At 42.0% G+C, this 16,754-nt stretch overlaps 1 protein-coding gene across 1 annotated transcript in view; it reads left to right on the forward strand.

The window, feature by feature from the left end:
• The window catches only part of SMAD7 (SMAD family member 7), a 51,699-nt gene that overhangs the window by 11,124 nt on the left and 23,821 nt on the right, over positions 1-16,754 (forward strand). The window contains exon 3 of the mRNA XM_026714868.2: positions 2,123-2,197. Within this exon, the coding sequence (XP_026570653.1) occupies positions 2,123-2,197 (75 nt within the window). The remainder of the gene's footprint in view (positions 1-2,122; positions 2,198-16,754) is intronic.

Raw genomic sequence — 16,754 nt, forward strand, 5'->3', positions numbered from 1 at the left:
CGCTTTTTTCAGTGCCGTTGAAACTTTAAGCAGTCACTAAACCAATTGTTGTAAGTCGAGGACTATCTGTGAATAGTTGAAGTAAGCCGTTATATATTGGGCCTGTGAGTTTTAACGTTCTGTGCCATTTTGGGTCTCCGAATTTCTGTCCCTACTTTAAAGAAAAAGTATTGGCGTGCATAGAGCGAGAGAGGAAGACTGCGGACCTTCCCCAGTGTTTTAAATCTGTTGCATGTGTGAGACATTGTGCACGATGGGGGTTACAAGTGATAAAAATAGCTGAAGGGTGCAAAGTGAAAGGCAGACTCAGGTGTCCGGGGAGAGGGGAAATGGCAAGGTGTGGGATGGAGCAACATTGTATAAGCCCCACCCCTTTTGTACAAATGACATCACACAACTTCCGAAGAGGAGAAGCCTAAATTCCAATACTCCATTCAGCACTTTGTCTTTTCTCTCTCTCTTTCTCCTTCACTCCTTCCTTCCTTCCTTCTTTTCTTCCTTCCTTTCTTCCCTCCCTCCTTCCCTCCCTCTCTCTCACATACACACCCTCTTTGTAGCTGCTCTCTTCTTGGTACACATTGCTGCTTAAGGAATACTTAGCTGAAGATTTTTGAGTTTCATTCTCATTAATTTACCCGTTGTTATGAGGTGGTATTATTACCCAAACTACCTCAATGAGGCCTAGATCCTTGGTTAAGGGAAGTCTCCAACCAAAGCATTTATTTGCCAGCCATTTCCCCCTTCGTTAAAGTTTTAATTATAAAATAGCTGTTTCCTTAGACCGCTGAAATGCCACACATTGAGAAAGTCTACAGTATTTCACAAGTAACTCAATTTCCTGTATGTTCCATTGTTTTCAGTTTGATTAAGTGCATCCTGTTCAACTGTATATTCCTGTTCAGGGTTATACTTAACTCCGATAAAAAGGAGATTGTGGAATGTCACAGGCATAAAAGAAAAGTTTCCATATCTGTGAAAGAAGGAATGCAATTATCGGAAAAATCATTTTCGGTTGTTTAAAAATAGGCCGTTCTAAAGTATGTCTTTCAAATTTACGTAGCCATATTGACCAAGTGCCAGTGGCTTTGGCTGGGCACAGCGATAGATAAATCAACTTCTAATTTATATATTATTCCTGGCCTCGGCTTTAAAAGATTACGCTTTCCAATGATTTGATGGGGAAGCATATTTGGAATAGGCCAGAGAGTAAGTTGACCATACTTTAACATATAGGGAGAAGAGGCAATTCTCACAGAAACACAGTCAGTCTTCGATTTATGACCACAATTGAGCCCCGCAATTTCCATCGTTAGGTGAATTTTGACCTCTTTTAACGACCTTTCTTGCCACAATTGTTAAGTGAATCATAACAGTTGTTAACTTAGTAACATGGTTGTTAAGTAAATCTGGTTTCCCCGTTAACTCTGCTTGTCAGAAGGTTGTTGCAAAAAGGGATCGCTTGATCCCAGCAACTGTCATATATACGAGTCAGGTGCCAAGCGGTTGAATTTTGATCACGTGACCACGGGCAGGTTGCAATAGTCGTGCAAAACAACGGTCAGCGTTCACTTTTTTTTTTCAGTGCCATTGTAAACTTCAAACGGACCCTAAATGAATGATTGTAATTTGAGGACTACCTTGTATTGAGAAAAGAGAAATTGTTTTTTAAGTATGAAACATCTTTGGGAATAGGCTCTCTCTCCTTTCAGCCATCTAGGTTGGCTGAGTTTCTCAGTTGAGAAGACCATTGGAGTAGCCATGAAAAATTCCTTCCGGATTTCTCAGCTTCGGTTCAGCAAAATGGAATTCGGCCGCCCGGGGTTGACTCAAGAAAACAAAACCAGTTGAACCGAAGAAAGGGGTTGTGCATTGGGAGGGAGGATGACTTTCAGCCAGTCTATAATCTTCGTCTCTTTGACTAACGATGGAGCAGACGTGGTGCTGAAGATCGAGGGTGGATGTTGCATGAAACATAGGCCTGAGCAGACAATTAGTAATCGCTTCCTTGTAAACCCTATGGAATGTGCTTCATTTAGCTATGTTGGGCTGTATTGGGCTTTAAAGTATTAGGGGGCAGTATGTCACGTCATACTTATTTCTTGCATTCGTTTTTGTCTTGCAGCGAGTTGTCCAGAGCCTGTGCCTTCTTCCACCGAAACGAGGGGAACTAATTTTCTGGCCCCTGAGGGGCTCGCAGGTAAGACTCAAGATCTCTTCGGTACCCTTCTGTTGTTATATGTTTGTTTTTTTTTCTAACAAAGGAGGTTGGACCTCTGGAGCAGTGTCCCTAAGCTTGGCAACTTTAACATAGGTGGACTTCCAATTCCCAGCATTCCCCAGCCTGCTGGCTGGAGAATTCTGGGAGTTGAAGTCCAATTATCTTAAAGTTGGTAAGATGGGGAAATGCTACTCTAGAGCAGTGTTTCTTAACTGTGTTGGCTTTAGGATGGGGGGACTTCAACCTCCTAGCTGGCTGGGGAGTTCTGGGAGTTGTACTCCATGCATCTTAAAAGTAGACTTTTAAAAGTTGAGAAACATTCATCTTGTTGGCTGTTTGCCATCTAGTTGTGAATCTGTGTTGTAAGCAGCATCCTGGTGTAACCTCTGTTGCCTGATACAATAGACCTAATGCTTTTCCAGGAATGAAAATCTTAGCAGGAGTTTTCCTTTGGGGGGTGGTTTAGAAATTTTGGAAGTGATTGTACCATCTGTAGACATCAGGGCTTGGACAGCTGTTGTATGTTCACCAGTGTTGGGAATGAAGAGAAAGTCGAGCTAATGAAGTGTGTGAGCGCACTGATGGATCTCATCAATGAGCAGATGTGGAATGGAATTGTTGTGCAGAATTTCCTCTGTTTTTCAAACATAAATCAAGCCTGCTTTTTGCTTGTGATTTGAAATCCTCTGTTGCATATTCATGAAAGGTTGCAAATAGGTCACCGTGATTTTGCCTTTCTGCAAGAAGTCTCGTTCCCCCCACAGGCCCGTATCTGAAAAACTTCCAGTTTTTAAGAACGTGTATGAAAATCTAGCCTCAAGAGAATAGTTACCTTGGATGTTCCAGATTTTGATTATTTCTGAGCGTTTTTAAATGTGTTGCACTTTAGTTATACAGGCCAGGAACACGGGTGAGTTTTCTGTAGCGTGGTCTGTCTATCTTTCAAATTTTGTTTCATACTTCCCGGCGTCCTTAGCAAAAATAGCCATTTATGGGAATGCTGGGAACTGTAGTTCAGCAATATCTGGCTGGCCTCAGGTTGCAGGGCTGTAAGACCGAGTTTTACCAGCTGTGGAATTAAGTTGGTCATATATCACATTTCTGGTCTTACCAGCTTCTCTATCTGTCCTCCCTTGTTGAGAGCTGTATGTGAGCCCAGACAAAGATGCTGGCAGGCTGGCAGTACCACAGTTAGCTGAAGGCAAACGTCTGCCTATGTGATTTATGCACAGAGAGCTAAATTATATACTGTCCACTGTTAAAGGGTGTGCCAGAGCAGGCTCCTGCTTTTTGCAAGTTTGCAAGTTGAGGCTGGCTTCTGGTGATTAAGGTTTGGGTGTAAGGCATTTTGGTGGCTTGAAATTTAATCTGGGAATGGTGGATTTCTGGAGGAGGAGAAGGTGGAAAAAGAACATTTTAAGATTAGCCCCCCCCTGAGGAGCACCATACTGGCTGGGGGGAATGCTGGGAGCTGAAGTCCACCTCTCTTAAGGTTGAGAAAGCAATATTCTAGAGGAAGTCTTGAGTAACCAACCCCCATCCCACGGAAGGCACTGTAGTTTCTCCCATTTTTTTTCTCGGTGATGCAGCGTGCAAACCCTTAATGGCTTTTTTTTTTTTTTGCTTAATGCCCCAAAAATACTCGCCTGGACTTGCGTGCACCTATTGAAAGTTAGTTTTCTTTGGCCAAGGAATCCTAGTTGGATTTATAGAAGAGCCGTACTCCCATTCATTAGTCTACAACTGGAATGTGGAAAGACCATCCTTCCCCCCTCCCCACTTCTCCCCTCCCCTCTCCAGTAAGTGTGCTTCCATATTTGTGTGTCTGTTTGTCTGTGTGGGCTTTGCAACCTTAAGAATGGCTTTCGGGCGTGAGTTGTGCTTACGCGCATCTTGTTTGCTGTTCTTTTCTCTTCCTAATGTAATCTATACCCTCGCCGTGTTATTTGAGAGGATTCTGTGTTTTCAGAGGCAGCTAGTAAGAATTAATCAGAAGGAAAAGCGGAAAAAAAAGAGAAGTAAGGATTTTCTCCCCGCCCTGCTTTAAAGAAAACATGTATTCTCTTTCAACCTTATTGAAACAGAGCCGCGTAGAAGAAAGTTAAGGGAAAGAAGAAGAAGAAGAAGAAGAAAAAGGCTTTACCGAAAAAAGAAGAATTAGGCTCTACAATAAGAATGCGAAAGAGTAGGAAAGGAGATGGGAAAAGAAAAAAGAAAGAGAAATATGCCAGAGGGTGGGGTTCAGTTCCGCAGGATACCACATGAAATAAGCAAACGAAGACTAGCTTTTAAAAGGAACCTCTTTTTTAAAAGGTTTGTGAATTGATAACATCTCAGATTGTCTGGTCTGCCACTGTAAAGGAAGGGTGGGGATTTGGGGGGCAGGCAGGAAATCACATTGCTCGCCTGGTTAGCAGAATGCTTTCTTAAGAGAGAAGTCTTAGATAACTTTCCAGGGAGGAAAAAAATAATAAAAAAAGATGTTTTCTGTGAAAGTTTTCATCCTTGCAATGGTTGATCTCCTCTCTCTTACTCCGTATTGTCTCTGTCAGTTTGGCCAGTTTCCCTTGGAGAGAACCTAGATGAACCCAACCCAGCCTCATACGGTTAATGATAATTTTGCAAGTACGTTTAAGGAAGAGGAAGGATTGCTTTAGCGGACAAAGGAAAAGAATTCTGATAAATCTGGAACAATTTTTGAAAGTTTTCCCTAGCTAGAAAGACAAGTAGAAGCATTTGCAATGGAGGTTCTCTGTTTTAAAATGTGGATCTGTGATCACACCGCCCAAAATTCGACATAGGAGTTCTTTAAAGTGCTAAATGTTCATTTTGACTCCTGACTTTCTTCCTTCCTTCCTTCCTTCCTTCCTTCCTTCCTTCCCCCTTTCTTCCTTCCTTCTTCCTCCCTCTTCCTTCTTTCTTTCTTTCTTTCTTTCTTTCTTTCTTTCTTTCTTTCTTTCTTTCTTTCTTTCTTTCTTTCTTTCTTTCTTTCTTTTTTGTCTTTGAACCCTTGAGATAGCTTGCTGGAAAGTGTATTTGAACAGGGTTTTTTTTTAATGAGCAGTTATCAGACATCTGGGCTACTTTTTATCTGCAATGAAAAGTTGTAATAACTTACTGAAGTTTAAATAGGGGATGGTTTACAGAAAAGTAAACATTCCTCTCCCTTTTTTTTCCCCTTTCCCCTGCTTCCCTCCCTCCTTTCCCATGTTTTTGAAGTGGGTAGAAGCTGCCTTTTCTGAATTGGCCGCGTTCTGAATTGCAACCAGATCTCTGACAAAGGATCCATGGTTGCCTTTGCTACAGATGCCTACCTGGGAATTAAAAAGACATCTTGTTTCCGCTGTAAGTCAGATTCACTGTCTTCACCAACAATCTCTTAGATCAGGGGTCTCCAACCGTGGCAACTTTAAGACTTGTGGACTTCAACTCCCAGAGTTCCTCAGTTAGTTTTGCTGGCTGGAGGATTCTGCGAGTTGAAGTCCACAAGTCTTAAAGTTGCCACGGTTGGAGACCCCTGCCTTAGATGGCTTTCCGGAATAGTCCTGCACCTTTTTTGAGGATTACGGCTTGTAGACTATCTACAGTTGGAGTATGAGGGCTTGTAGATTCAGAGAAAAGCTGGTGTTTTTTGGATGAAAGATAGATGATAGAGAGAGAGAGAGATGGATGGATGGATGGATGGATAGATAGATAGATAGATAGATAGATAGATAGATAGATAGATAGATAGATAGATAGATAGATAGATAGATAGAGAGATAGATAAAGTTAGATAGAGTTAGAGAGTTAGAGATAGATAAATAGAGATAGATAGATAGATAGATAGATAGATAGATAGATAGATAGACAGACAGACAGACAGACAGACAGACAGACACCTTTTATTGTCATTTTTTATTGTCGGCACACTGGCACACATTAAAAATGAATTTCTGATGCCTGTTCTCAAAAGTGTACACATACATAACACACATATACCCATGCTATATACATTCATATATATCGTGTGTGTGTGTATACACACACACACACACACACACACACACACACCTACTCCCATACATACATAAATACATACATATTTATCATTGTCCATCTTCAATACATATCGGAAAGAGGAAGCTTGAGAGGAAGAAGAAGAAGAAGAGTTTTGCTCTGTTTTATGGGGCTGAGCGGATTCTCTGGGAAGTTGATGTCCAGAGGGTGTGTGGGTGGGTGATCTGCTTTAGAAGGACAAGCAAAAGAGACCGGCTGCTTTTGAAAATAGCCAGCCTGACCTCGTCCTTCACTCATTCATTAGTTCGCTGTTGTTTTCCATCCTGGCTTGGTTGGAGAAGCTGTGGAGTTCCAGCTAATGGGCTATAAGCTCAGCTCAGGATGGGAGGTCCTTTCAATAGGAGAAAAGAAAAGGCGCCTGCAGGATCCAGAAAATAGACAGATAGTCCTCGACTTACGACCACCATTGAGCCCAATTTTTTTTGTTGCTAAGCGAGACATTTGTGGAGTGAATTTTGCTCCCTTTTACGACCTTTCTTTGCCACCATTGTTAAGTGCATCAGTTCAGTCGTTCAACTACTAACACGGGTTGTTAAGGGGATCTGGTTTTCCCACTGACTTCGCTGGTCACAAAAAGTGACCTCCGGGACACTGCAACCGTCATAAAGGAGAGTCAGTCTGAATTTTGATCGTGTGACCGCGGGGGAAGCTGCAACGGTTGTAAGTGTGAGACACGCTCGTGCCACTTCCCCCCCCCCTCCCCAGTGCCGTCGTGACTTCGAATGGCCGCTAAAGGAACTGTTGCACCTCGACGACTGTTGCACTCTCACGAGAACTTTAATCCTGGCGTGGGGTGGGGTCTTCACAAAGGGCCGGTTCCAGCAGCCATGACCTTTAATTCACTCCCCGACGCTCTTTCATGTCATCTGGGGCACTTGGAAAAATAAACGGGGAAGGAAATAGGTGGGAGGAGGAGGAGGAACTTGGGCAGACCAGCCAAAGCGAATTCCTAGGACCGAGTTTCACTCTTGTTTTCTTAACGGAGCATCTTCCAAAAGCTTAAAACCTCAAATTGAGGAGAAAGGAGAAGGGAGGGAGGAGGAAAAGAAAAAAAAAGGGGGGGGGGGTTGGAATTTGCGGCTTGGATCTGTTCTCCCCCACTTTGTTTCTTCCTTAATCCTCTCCTCCTGAGGAAAATCACCAGCCTTCCCCCTCCCTCATTAATTCAATGCCTGCTTTATGTCTTTGGAGCAGGAATGGATAATGTTTACTGCGCTGTCCAGAGCAAGGCTTATGGGGAGAGATTTCTAGGTTGCAGTGACCTCCCACGCTTTTGGGGGGTGGGTGGGAGGGAAGGAGGGGTGTGTGTCTTATCCTGGTTTAAAAAAAAAAAACCAAAAACAGTCCACGTTCTGAATTTCAGAGCCATGATCCCCTTGGTTATGGAATTCCAACCTGGAGAAAGTCACAGCCAGAGTAGTTTAAGCTCATTCACTGCGATTTGTTAATTTAGGGAATCGGGCTTCCCCGTTGACCGTTGCTTTGTCAGAGGGGCCGCAAAGGGAGACCTCGGGACATTGTAACCGTTGTAAATAGGAGTCAGTTGACAAGTGTCTTCGAGTTTTGATCATGTAACCATGAAGGTGCTGCAGTGGTCGTAAGTGTGAAAAAAATGGTTGTAAATCACCTTTTTCGGGTGCCGTTGTACCTTTGAACGGTCACTAAATAAATAATTCTAAATTGAGAACTACCTGTATTCACCAACAACTCTGCAATGGCTTTCTGAAGTAGTGTTGCATCCTCTGAGTATTTGACTGGTGGACCAGTTATGCTTGCACGCAGTGTTTGTTTTCCCACAGAGCGGTGCCCTATGCATTGTTTGAAGCTGGCCTCCCTTTTCTCCTGCAAACATAAATTCAGTGTTTTATTCCCAAGCAAGGTTGGACGAAAGGTTATCTAGCCATTTGGTGCATGCAGAGGAATGCTCCATATTTTAGCGATGCCTGAACGGGCGACAGTTATTTTATCAAGATTGTTTGCAGCCATTCCGTGTTAATACTTAAATTTCCAGTGGCGTGTTCCCATTGTATTTCAAATTACATCACGGTCTTGAGTTATTTAGCAGCTTGGAGGAGCATGGAGCCCAGTTGAATCTTTCTTTCAAAATATTTTTACATATCAGGGAGCTCATCACCTGCTACTGTTCCTTGTAACTGTATTAATAAGATGAGTGAGATTCTGGGGAAAGCAACCCGGGAGTATTATGACAGGCAGTGATGTTGACCATGGGCAAATGAGGACAGTTGGAAGTGAGGATAATAAACCCAGGTCAGTGTAAATGAGTAAGCTTTCCGTTGGCACAATTGTTCCTTCTTACTCCCCTCCTGTTTTGTGAAATACCAAAACCTCAGCGCTGGTTTCGTGTAGCTTGAAAGTTGCACCTGCTCGATCCAACCTAATGCTTTTAAAAATAAGCTTTATTTGTTAAGGCAGAAATTGAGGGTTACAGGTAGCCCTCAACTTAGGACCACAATTGAAGTCATGTCACTTTTTTCAGTGTTGTAATTTTGAACAGTCACTAAACAAATGGTTGTAAATTGAGGATTACCTCTTAATATCTCGTGATGTAAAGATCTATTGCAATCTGGTGTCCCTTGCTTACAGATCAGCTCACGCATTGCATAGCTTTAATTATTCTTCCATTCCCCTTTTTTTTTTAAATAAGAAACTTCTGAAGAGCGGTTGGTTGATTGTCTTTCATTACGAGATGGAAAGTAATTCTGCAAAAATCCTGTCTGGCTTTTGATCCTTGCTGGGACCATTATGGAGAGATAAACATTCATCTCCTTGCCTGTCTGGGTCTCTTCACCATAATTTTCTTATTTTTTTTTCTTCTTCTATTCTTGGCTACCACCTCATGGATAGTGGAGATTGCTATGTGTCCAGCTCTCAGATTCAGCATGATGTCACATATACAAATGTCAATTATATTTCAGTCTCTTCCCTTCCCTTTTATGTTAACACCAACTGATAATCTTTGTAATAAGCGAAGACCCGCTTGTCTTAGCTTATCTCCGCTAAGTCTCTCCTCCCCACTCCAAAAAAATCTCTTTATTTGGTATTTATAGAAATCTACCATGCCCACATAAATAAGCCACACTCTCCTTAAGTAAATGAACTGGAGATGCTCTCGTTGCTTGAATTTTTGCAAAAGAAACTGGGTGCAGAAACCTGAAATGGCTTATCTAAAAAAAAAAAATAGGCTGGTTCACAAAAGGACAAGGTTATCAGAGGCAGAAGTGAGGTGAAAGCAACTGTGTCTTTGAAGTAAAGGCAGGATGCCTATCAGGGTAGGGAAAAGTTCAGGAATTATCTTCATGCATCTTCTGATCATGACAGTATAATGTAACCCAAGTCAGCAGTACGAAGAGAGACTGGGAATTGGGCTAGTCATTTCATGGAGATTTTGAGTTCCAAACTTTTATTTTAATTTGTCCCTTCTTTCTCCAGTGGTACTTCCACACAGACTTTATTTAAAGACTGTGGAAAGTGTTGAATGGACATTCCCCATGGTTTATTGTAAAGATGTTCCACAGATTTATCAGTGGAGATTCTCAGTCGTGGTTGTCCCAAAGGTGCTTTTTCAAGAGGCCGCTGGACTTCCTGGTTTTTCTTGGAAGACGTTTCGCTTCTCATCCAAGAAGCTTCTTCAGAGCCAAAGAAGCTTCTTAGATGAGAAGCGAAAGTTCTACAAAAAAAATAATAACATCAGAAAGCACAGTTGCCTCTTCAGAAAGCACCTTTGGGTATTCCACAGATTTCATGGACAGCATTAGAAGAACACATTGAAGGGGGCTGGAGACTAAAACATATGAAAAACAGTTACAGGAACTGGGCCTGGCTAGTCTAGTGAAGAGAAGGACCAGGGGAGACATAATAGCAGTCTTCCAATATTTGAGGGGCTGCCACAAGGAGGAAGGGGTCAAGCTATTTTCTAAAGCGCCTGTAGGCCAGACAAGGAATAATGGATGGAAACTGAACAAGGAGAGATTCAACCTGGAAATAAGGAGAAACTTTCTGACAGAACAATCAACCCATGGAATAGCTTGCCCTTGGAAGTTGTGGGAGCACCATCACTTGAGCCTTTCAAGAAGAGATTGGACTGCCATTTGTCAGAATGGTGTAGGGTCTCCCGCTTGGGCGGGGGGTTGGACTAGATGACCTACAAGGTCCCTTCCAACTCTGATTATCTGTTGTTATTATTATTACCTATAGCAAGGATATCAAAGTGGGGTTCCACCAGAGATAGTTGGAAGTTGTATTTTACGATGCATGTTTCTGATTCCCTAGCTATGAACAGTGATCTGTCAGTGTAGGAAGAATACAAATAGAAGCAAACTATGGGGTCCTTGATGATCTCTGGAAAACACGGTTCAACCCTGAGTTGCTAATACAAGTAGTCTTTGACTTACAATAATTTATTTAGTGACCGTTCAAAGTTATAACAGGATTGAAAAAAGTGACTTAGAAAAACCATTGCAGCATCTCCGATGATCAAGTGATCAAAATTCAGAATGCTTGGCAACAGACTCATATTTATGACGTTGCAGTGTCCTGGGGTCATATGATCACCTTTTGCGACCTTCTGACAAGAAAAGTCAACAGCAAAGCCAGTTTCACTTAACAACCGTGTTACTAACTTAACCACTGCAATGATTCACTTAACAATGGTGGCAAGAAAAGTCGTAAAATGGGGCAAAACTCACTTAACAAATGCCTTACTTAGCAACATAAATATGGACTCCCTCTTAAAGTGAATCATCTTGAGGCTTTTAGTCTTTACTCCTAGTATGGAAGAAATATTAACATATTCCTTTGAGAGTTAACACAGCAAATTGAAGAACTTGATTAACAGTTATTTAAATAAAGAATCCCCAGTTCTGATTTTTTTTCCCCCAGTGATTTTATTAATCCACTGCAGCTGTTCTTGATTTCGTCTTCATTTAAATTTATGAGATATGGGTGTCTGCAAGGGCGAACCAAGATGGCAGAGGCAACAGTGCAAATAAAGTCCACTTCTTTTTATATGTGTCGTGACATGTTAAAAAGGAATAAGTTTTTTTAAAAAAAGAGTGTCAGTTGTGCAGGCATAGCCCCGTTTTGGCTTTTTGACCCCTGCTGGTATGAGACCCCCATTGATAAAATATTTGTGTTTAATTGTTTATAGTACTGGCCATAGTCCAATTAAAGTTGCTTGTAACCAAGAGTGGGATTTAAAATATCCCAGCTTGGCATGAGAGGTTGTTATATTTGGCCACGCTTCATGATTCCTAGGTAAGTGTGGAGAATTATAGCTCGAATTCCATAGAAGCAGTGGAAGTTAGTTGCAACCAATTTAAAATTCATTGGGTATTTAAAATTCATGGCATATCTGGACTGCAGCCATTAATAATAAAGGCAAGCCTTCGGTGGGAATTTGCTGGATTTTAGTTGCAGCGAGAGAGAGGGAGGAAAAAAGTCATATTCTCATTAAAAACAGCCCCTTGCTATCAAGAGCTACGTAAAAACTTGTTGAGTGGTTTTCAAATGCAGCTTTTTGCCTGTCAACATGTCACATTCCTAATTTTTTCAAGCTTCTTCGTAGCATTTGTAGACCTTGCAAGCTTCTTTTTCAAAGATCCTGGCATAGCGATGCACAGAGGTATGTTTTGAAAAGTCTTAACACAACCCTGAAGTTGTGAGCATGAATTTATTTATGTATCTGCCAGCTAAATAAAATTTACCCAGAGGAAGTGGTGAAAACTTCAACATTTTGAGATGGTTTCCTCCAACATGTAAAGGGTTGGCAATTGAGTCAGATGGATAATTTTAAATAGCTGCGGTCGAAGGAGAAGAGCAAGTGAGGGAGCTAAAAGAAGAATCCAGTATCTTGCGTGCCTCACCAGGTACTTAAGATTCCCAGTTTCCTTTTTCCTCAAGAAAATAGTGACAGGTTTCCACCCTGCTTAAAATAAAACCAAGTAGTGGCTGATTATGTAAGATGGAAAACACTTCCATTCAGAAATAGGGAACGATGTCCCGTTTATGATTTGTGGACTTCAACTCCCAGAATCCATGGTTGCCTCAGGAATTCTGGGAGTTGAAGTCCACAAGCCACCAAGGGGCCATCGTTCCCCTCCCCTAATTTAAACAGTGTGACCACAAGTAGTCCTTGAGTTACAACCACAATGGAGCCTGCCCATTATGGTCATAAGTCATAATGGTCATTAAACAGGTTGGCCACGTATTTGATCTGATTTTGTGGCCTTTTCTGTGGCACTCATGAAGCGAATACTGCGGTCATTAAGAGAACCCATTGTTTGCTATGGTACGAATCTAGCCAATTGTGGTTTATTCCACAAATCGTGGGTTAATGCCGCGTGGGAATCCTGCCATTGTGTGATGTAGGTTTTTAAAGCAGAATTCTTCACCATAGAGGTCTCTAGAACAAGCTGGGATTGTGTCAGAATGACCTTACGCACAAGCGACACAGTCCTTTGCATCATGTCTGCCACAGATCATATATAAACTTATGGATACCCCATAATCTTGTGTGCCTTCCCATCCCAATGAAGAAAAACCCTTCATGCATCTCCTTGTTGTATATGCTGAGTGGTAGCAATAGCACTTATATACCACCTCTTCACAGTGCTTTATGGCCCTCTCCAAGCAGTTTACAGAATCAGCCTAACGCCCCACCAACAATCTGGGTCCTCCTTTTACCCACCTCGGAAGGATAGAAGGCTGAGTTAACCTTGAGACAGTCAGGAGACGAATGCCTGGCTGTGGGCATAGTTTGCCAGCAATACTGCATTCTAACCACTGTGCCACCTGCAGGAAAAGCTGTAATACTTGTCCTAACTAGGCCTATTGCTATTACTGAATTGGAGAAAAGGAGAACTTTTAGTATGTGACGGGTCTGCTTTTTGCATTCAAATGTGTGGTCTTCCACTTATGGAATTATGCAACCGGTGTGGCTAAAAATTCTGGGAATCGAGGCCACATTCCTGAAGAGCCAGAGGTTAAGAAAGCTGCTGTATGGCATATAATTGACTGGCAGAAAATAGAGACCACTTTAGATTAATTTCTTCTTTCTCCCTAATATGGTTTTACCTGGAAGACAGTAAAGTTGATTATGTAGCTTACGTGGCCTTTGATGAACTGAGAATATACAGGTCATCCTCAACTTACGACCACAATTGAGCCTGGGACACTGCAACCATCATAAATATGAACCATTTGCCAAGCGCCCGAATTTTGACCATGTGCAAATGTTGCAATGGTCGTGTGAAAAAACGGTCATAAGCCACTTTCTTCAGTGCCGTTGTTACTTTTAATGGTCACTAAAGGAGTGATTGTGAATTGAGGGCTACTTGTACCTTGAGATTTACTGCCTTAAACATGCAAGTAAGTCAAGAAAAGAACCCACAATCCACGAAGCAATTTTTCTCAGCTTTCCTCGTTCCTTTAATTCTTTCCGTCCATAATTATGTGGCTGGAGGATGAAGGAAATTCAACCCATCTGGAATCCATCGCGCTGCAGAAGATCATATTATGTAGTCAGTCTCAGCCTTCCAGCCTGGCCTTCTCAAAGCTTCTTCAAAAGCTAGGGAATAAACTCAATTTACAATGGAAATTTCCTGCAGTTTCTCTTCATAAGATCAACTTGCCGTCCTGGAATGCCAGCCATGGGGTTTTTCTAAATGCATTTATGTGGGATATTCTGTGTCACAAAGAGACTTCCATTGTTTCTTTCATTAAGTATGCAAACCCGCAGGTGCTTCGGGATAATTTGGGATGGATTTTGTTTCCAGTCATTCTTCCGTGCTTTATAATTTCTCTCTATAATTAGTTGTTTGAGTTGCAACAGGTAACTTTGAACTTAGCTAATGTGTTATATTGTCCTAACCTAAACTGCATTGTCCTGATCTGACCTTCCAAACCTTCCAGTGACACATCCATCACTTATCACCTTGTTTCTGCTTGCCGTCTTCAGAGTTTTCTCCAGAGAGCTGGCTCTTTTTCGTATAATGTGTCCAAATTAGGATTAAATCAAACCTGGTCAATTGTGCCTCTAGTGAGAACTTTTGAGTCGATCTATTTGATGATCCATTTGTTGGTTTTCTTGGCTGACCATGATATTCTAAGGAGTCTTCTTCAACATCAAAGTTCAAAAGTCTCATTTGTCGTCTTCTCCTTCTTTCAGAGTTTCTCTTTCATGGTGTCCCTGGGAATGTCATGGCTTGTGCAATTCTGATCTCTATATGCATAGACACATCACGGTATCTGCATATCTTTTCTCAAAGCCTTTGTGACTACTCTCTACTAAGTGCTAGTCTCTCTGACTTCTTGTTCCTGAGAGTAACTTGAGGTTACACCAGGATTTTCAGCTTCACTGATGTGTTAGCAGTCCAACACCATTGATAGATCTCTAGGATGGTAAAGGTGAGTGTTGTGTTGATTGAGGACTGTAGTATGCAACTGCCCAGGTGACTGGCTGGCTGGCTGGCTGAAATCTAAATACTGAATTTCAGAATAACAAAGAGTTGGAAGGGACTTTGGAGGTCTTCTAGTCTAGGAGTCTCCAACCTTGGCAACTTGAAGGCTTATGGACTTCAACTTCCAGAATTCCTCAGCCAGCTTTGCTAGCTGAGGAACTCTGGGAGTTGAAGTCCACAAGTCTTCAAGTTGCCAAGGTTGGAGACCCCTGTTCTAGTCCAACCCCACTCAAGCAGGAGAGGTACTATTTGTATACCATTCCAATCAAATGGTTGTCCAATCTCTTGTTGTCCTCCAGTGTTAAAGAACCCACAACTTCTGAAAGCAAGTCGTTCCTCTGATAGATTTCTCCTTAGTTCTAGGTTGGTTCTCTCCTTGATAAGCCTCCATCCATTGCTTCTTGTAACGCCTTCAGGTGTTTTGGAGAATAGGTTGACCCCCTATTCCTTGTGGCAGCCCCTCAGATATTAGAATGCGGCTCTCATGTCACCCCGGGTCCTTCTTTTCATTAAACTAGATATACTCAATTCCTGCAACCGTTCTTCATACGTTTTAGCCTCCAGTCCCCCTATCTTCGTTGCTCTTCCTTGCCCTCCTTCTGGAGTTTGAACATAGTCTCAACATAGATGGTGTTGAAGAAATGCAGGAATCTAGCCTTTCAGTACTGTTTCCTAACAGTTGGACCTCAGGTTTCCTCAAAGTTTCAGGAAGGAGTCATAACAACCCTCAATAAAGGTCATCCAGCCAGGGCCACGTTTCTGAATCAGATTGAATGTGCTCCATCCTATGGAAGGCAGGTTGGCATCTTGCCCAATGTCTCAGATAGTTTCCTTTGCAGTTTATTTTCAGTTCAATGATATTCAGTGCAGTTACCTGGCTTTCATTCAAATTGTGGCACAGGAAGAAAGCAAAGTTCATATTTACTTCCTTAACTTTTTACCCAAATAACTGGGCATTTTTACCGGCCAGTTGCTGGTTGTTGGGTTTTTTTTTTTCCATAGAATTTGTTCTAAGGTGTCGCTGGGGAACAGTCTTCTACCCGTTCAGGAACTGTGTTGTTAAAAACAAGAATGTGGGCTGGTGTTATTTCAGGACACTTGGCAAAATGGTGAGAACCAAAAAAGCTTGGCAGCTCTTGGGATCTTTAGCCGCTGGCTTTTAATTAGTTCATTTAAGCAACATTCACAATCTTGGGTGTATTCTTAATTTTGTTTGGTGTTAAGCTGCAGGGAATGTGTAAGTCATTTCATCACGTGGGGCCACATTGTCTGCAGCTTTGTGCAAGGGAATTTTAATCAGGATGCCCTACATGGAATATATTTCTTTTAGTTGTCAGTCTTAGTGTGTGTGTGTGTCTGTGTTTCATATTCAACTGTTTTGTGTGACTGGGAAGCTCTGCCTGCTGCAATACCATTTCACAATTTTGGATCATATTCAGATCTTCCAGGTTAAGGCTTCTAATAAGAGATGTAAAAAATCTGTCATAAAGTCACAAAGCGATGCAAGGACCAATTTCTGTAAACTCTCTGGTTATTTTTTAACTCGGTCACATTTGAATAGCTGCATTCATGGGGCTCTGCTGTCAGTTACCTGGGCCTTGAGGTAATGTCCTTCAAGGTTCACCTTGGTGCATTGTTGTGCAGAGATTCTGCCGATACAATCTCTCTACCTCTGCTGAACTGAGGAGGAGAGACAGATTAGGCGAATTTAACAGCTTATGCGTGACATCCCATATGACTCAAACATTGTGTGGCTTGTTTGGTTGGGCTTGGAGTGACACACTGAGCTCGGCAGTTCATGCGTGAAACCCATGGTTTAAAATTTAGTATCAATAGAAGAGAATATTTGGAGCTCAGAGTAGAATTGTGGGGGTCCTTGGTGCTTTCTGAGCTTGGGTGTTTTCTGGAATAGGTTTCATTTTCCAACAAGTAACACCTCTTGCTACTGCACTGATGATGTCACCTAGTTGGGTAATGCAAGGTCTGCAAGAAAGCAACCA

This window comes from Pseudonaja textilis, chromosome 2, assembly GCF_049901715.1.
Source record: "Pseudonaja textilis isolate UNSWEBS1 chromosome 2, rPseTex1.2, whole genome shotgun sequence".
Taxonomy (NCBI): domain Eukaryota; kingdom Metazoa; phylum Chordata; class Lepidosauria; order Squamata; family Elapidae; genus Pseudonaja; species Pseudonaja textilis.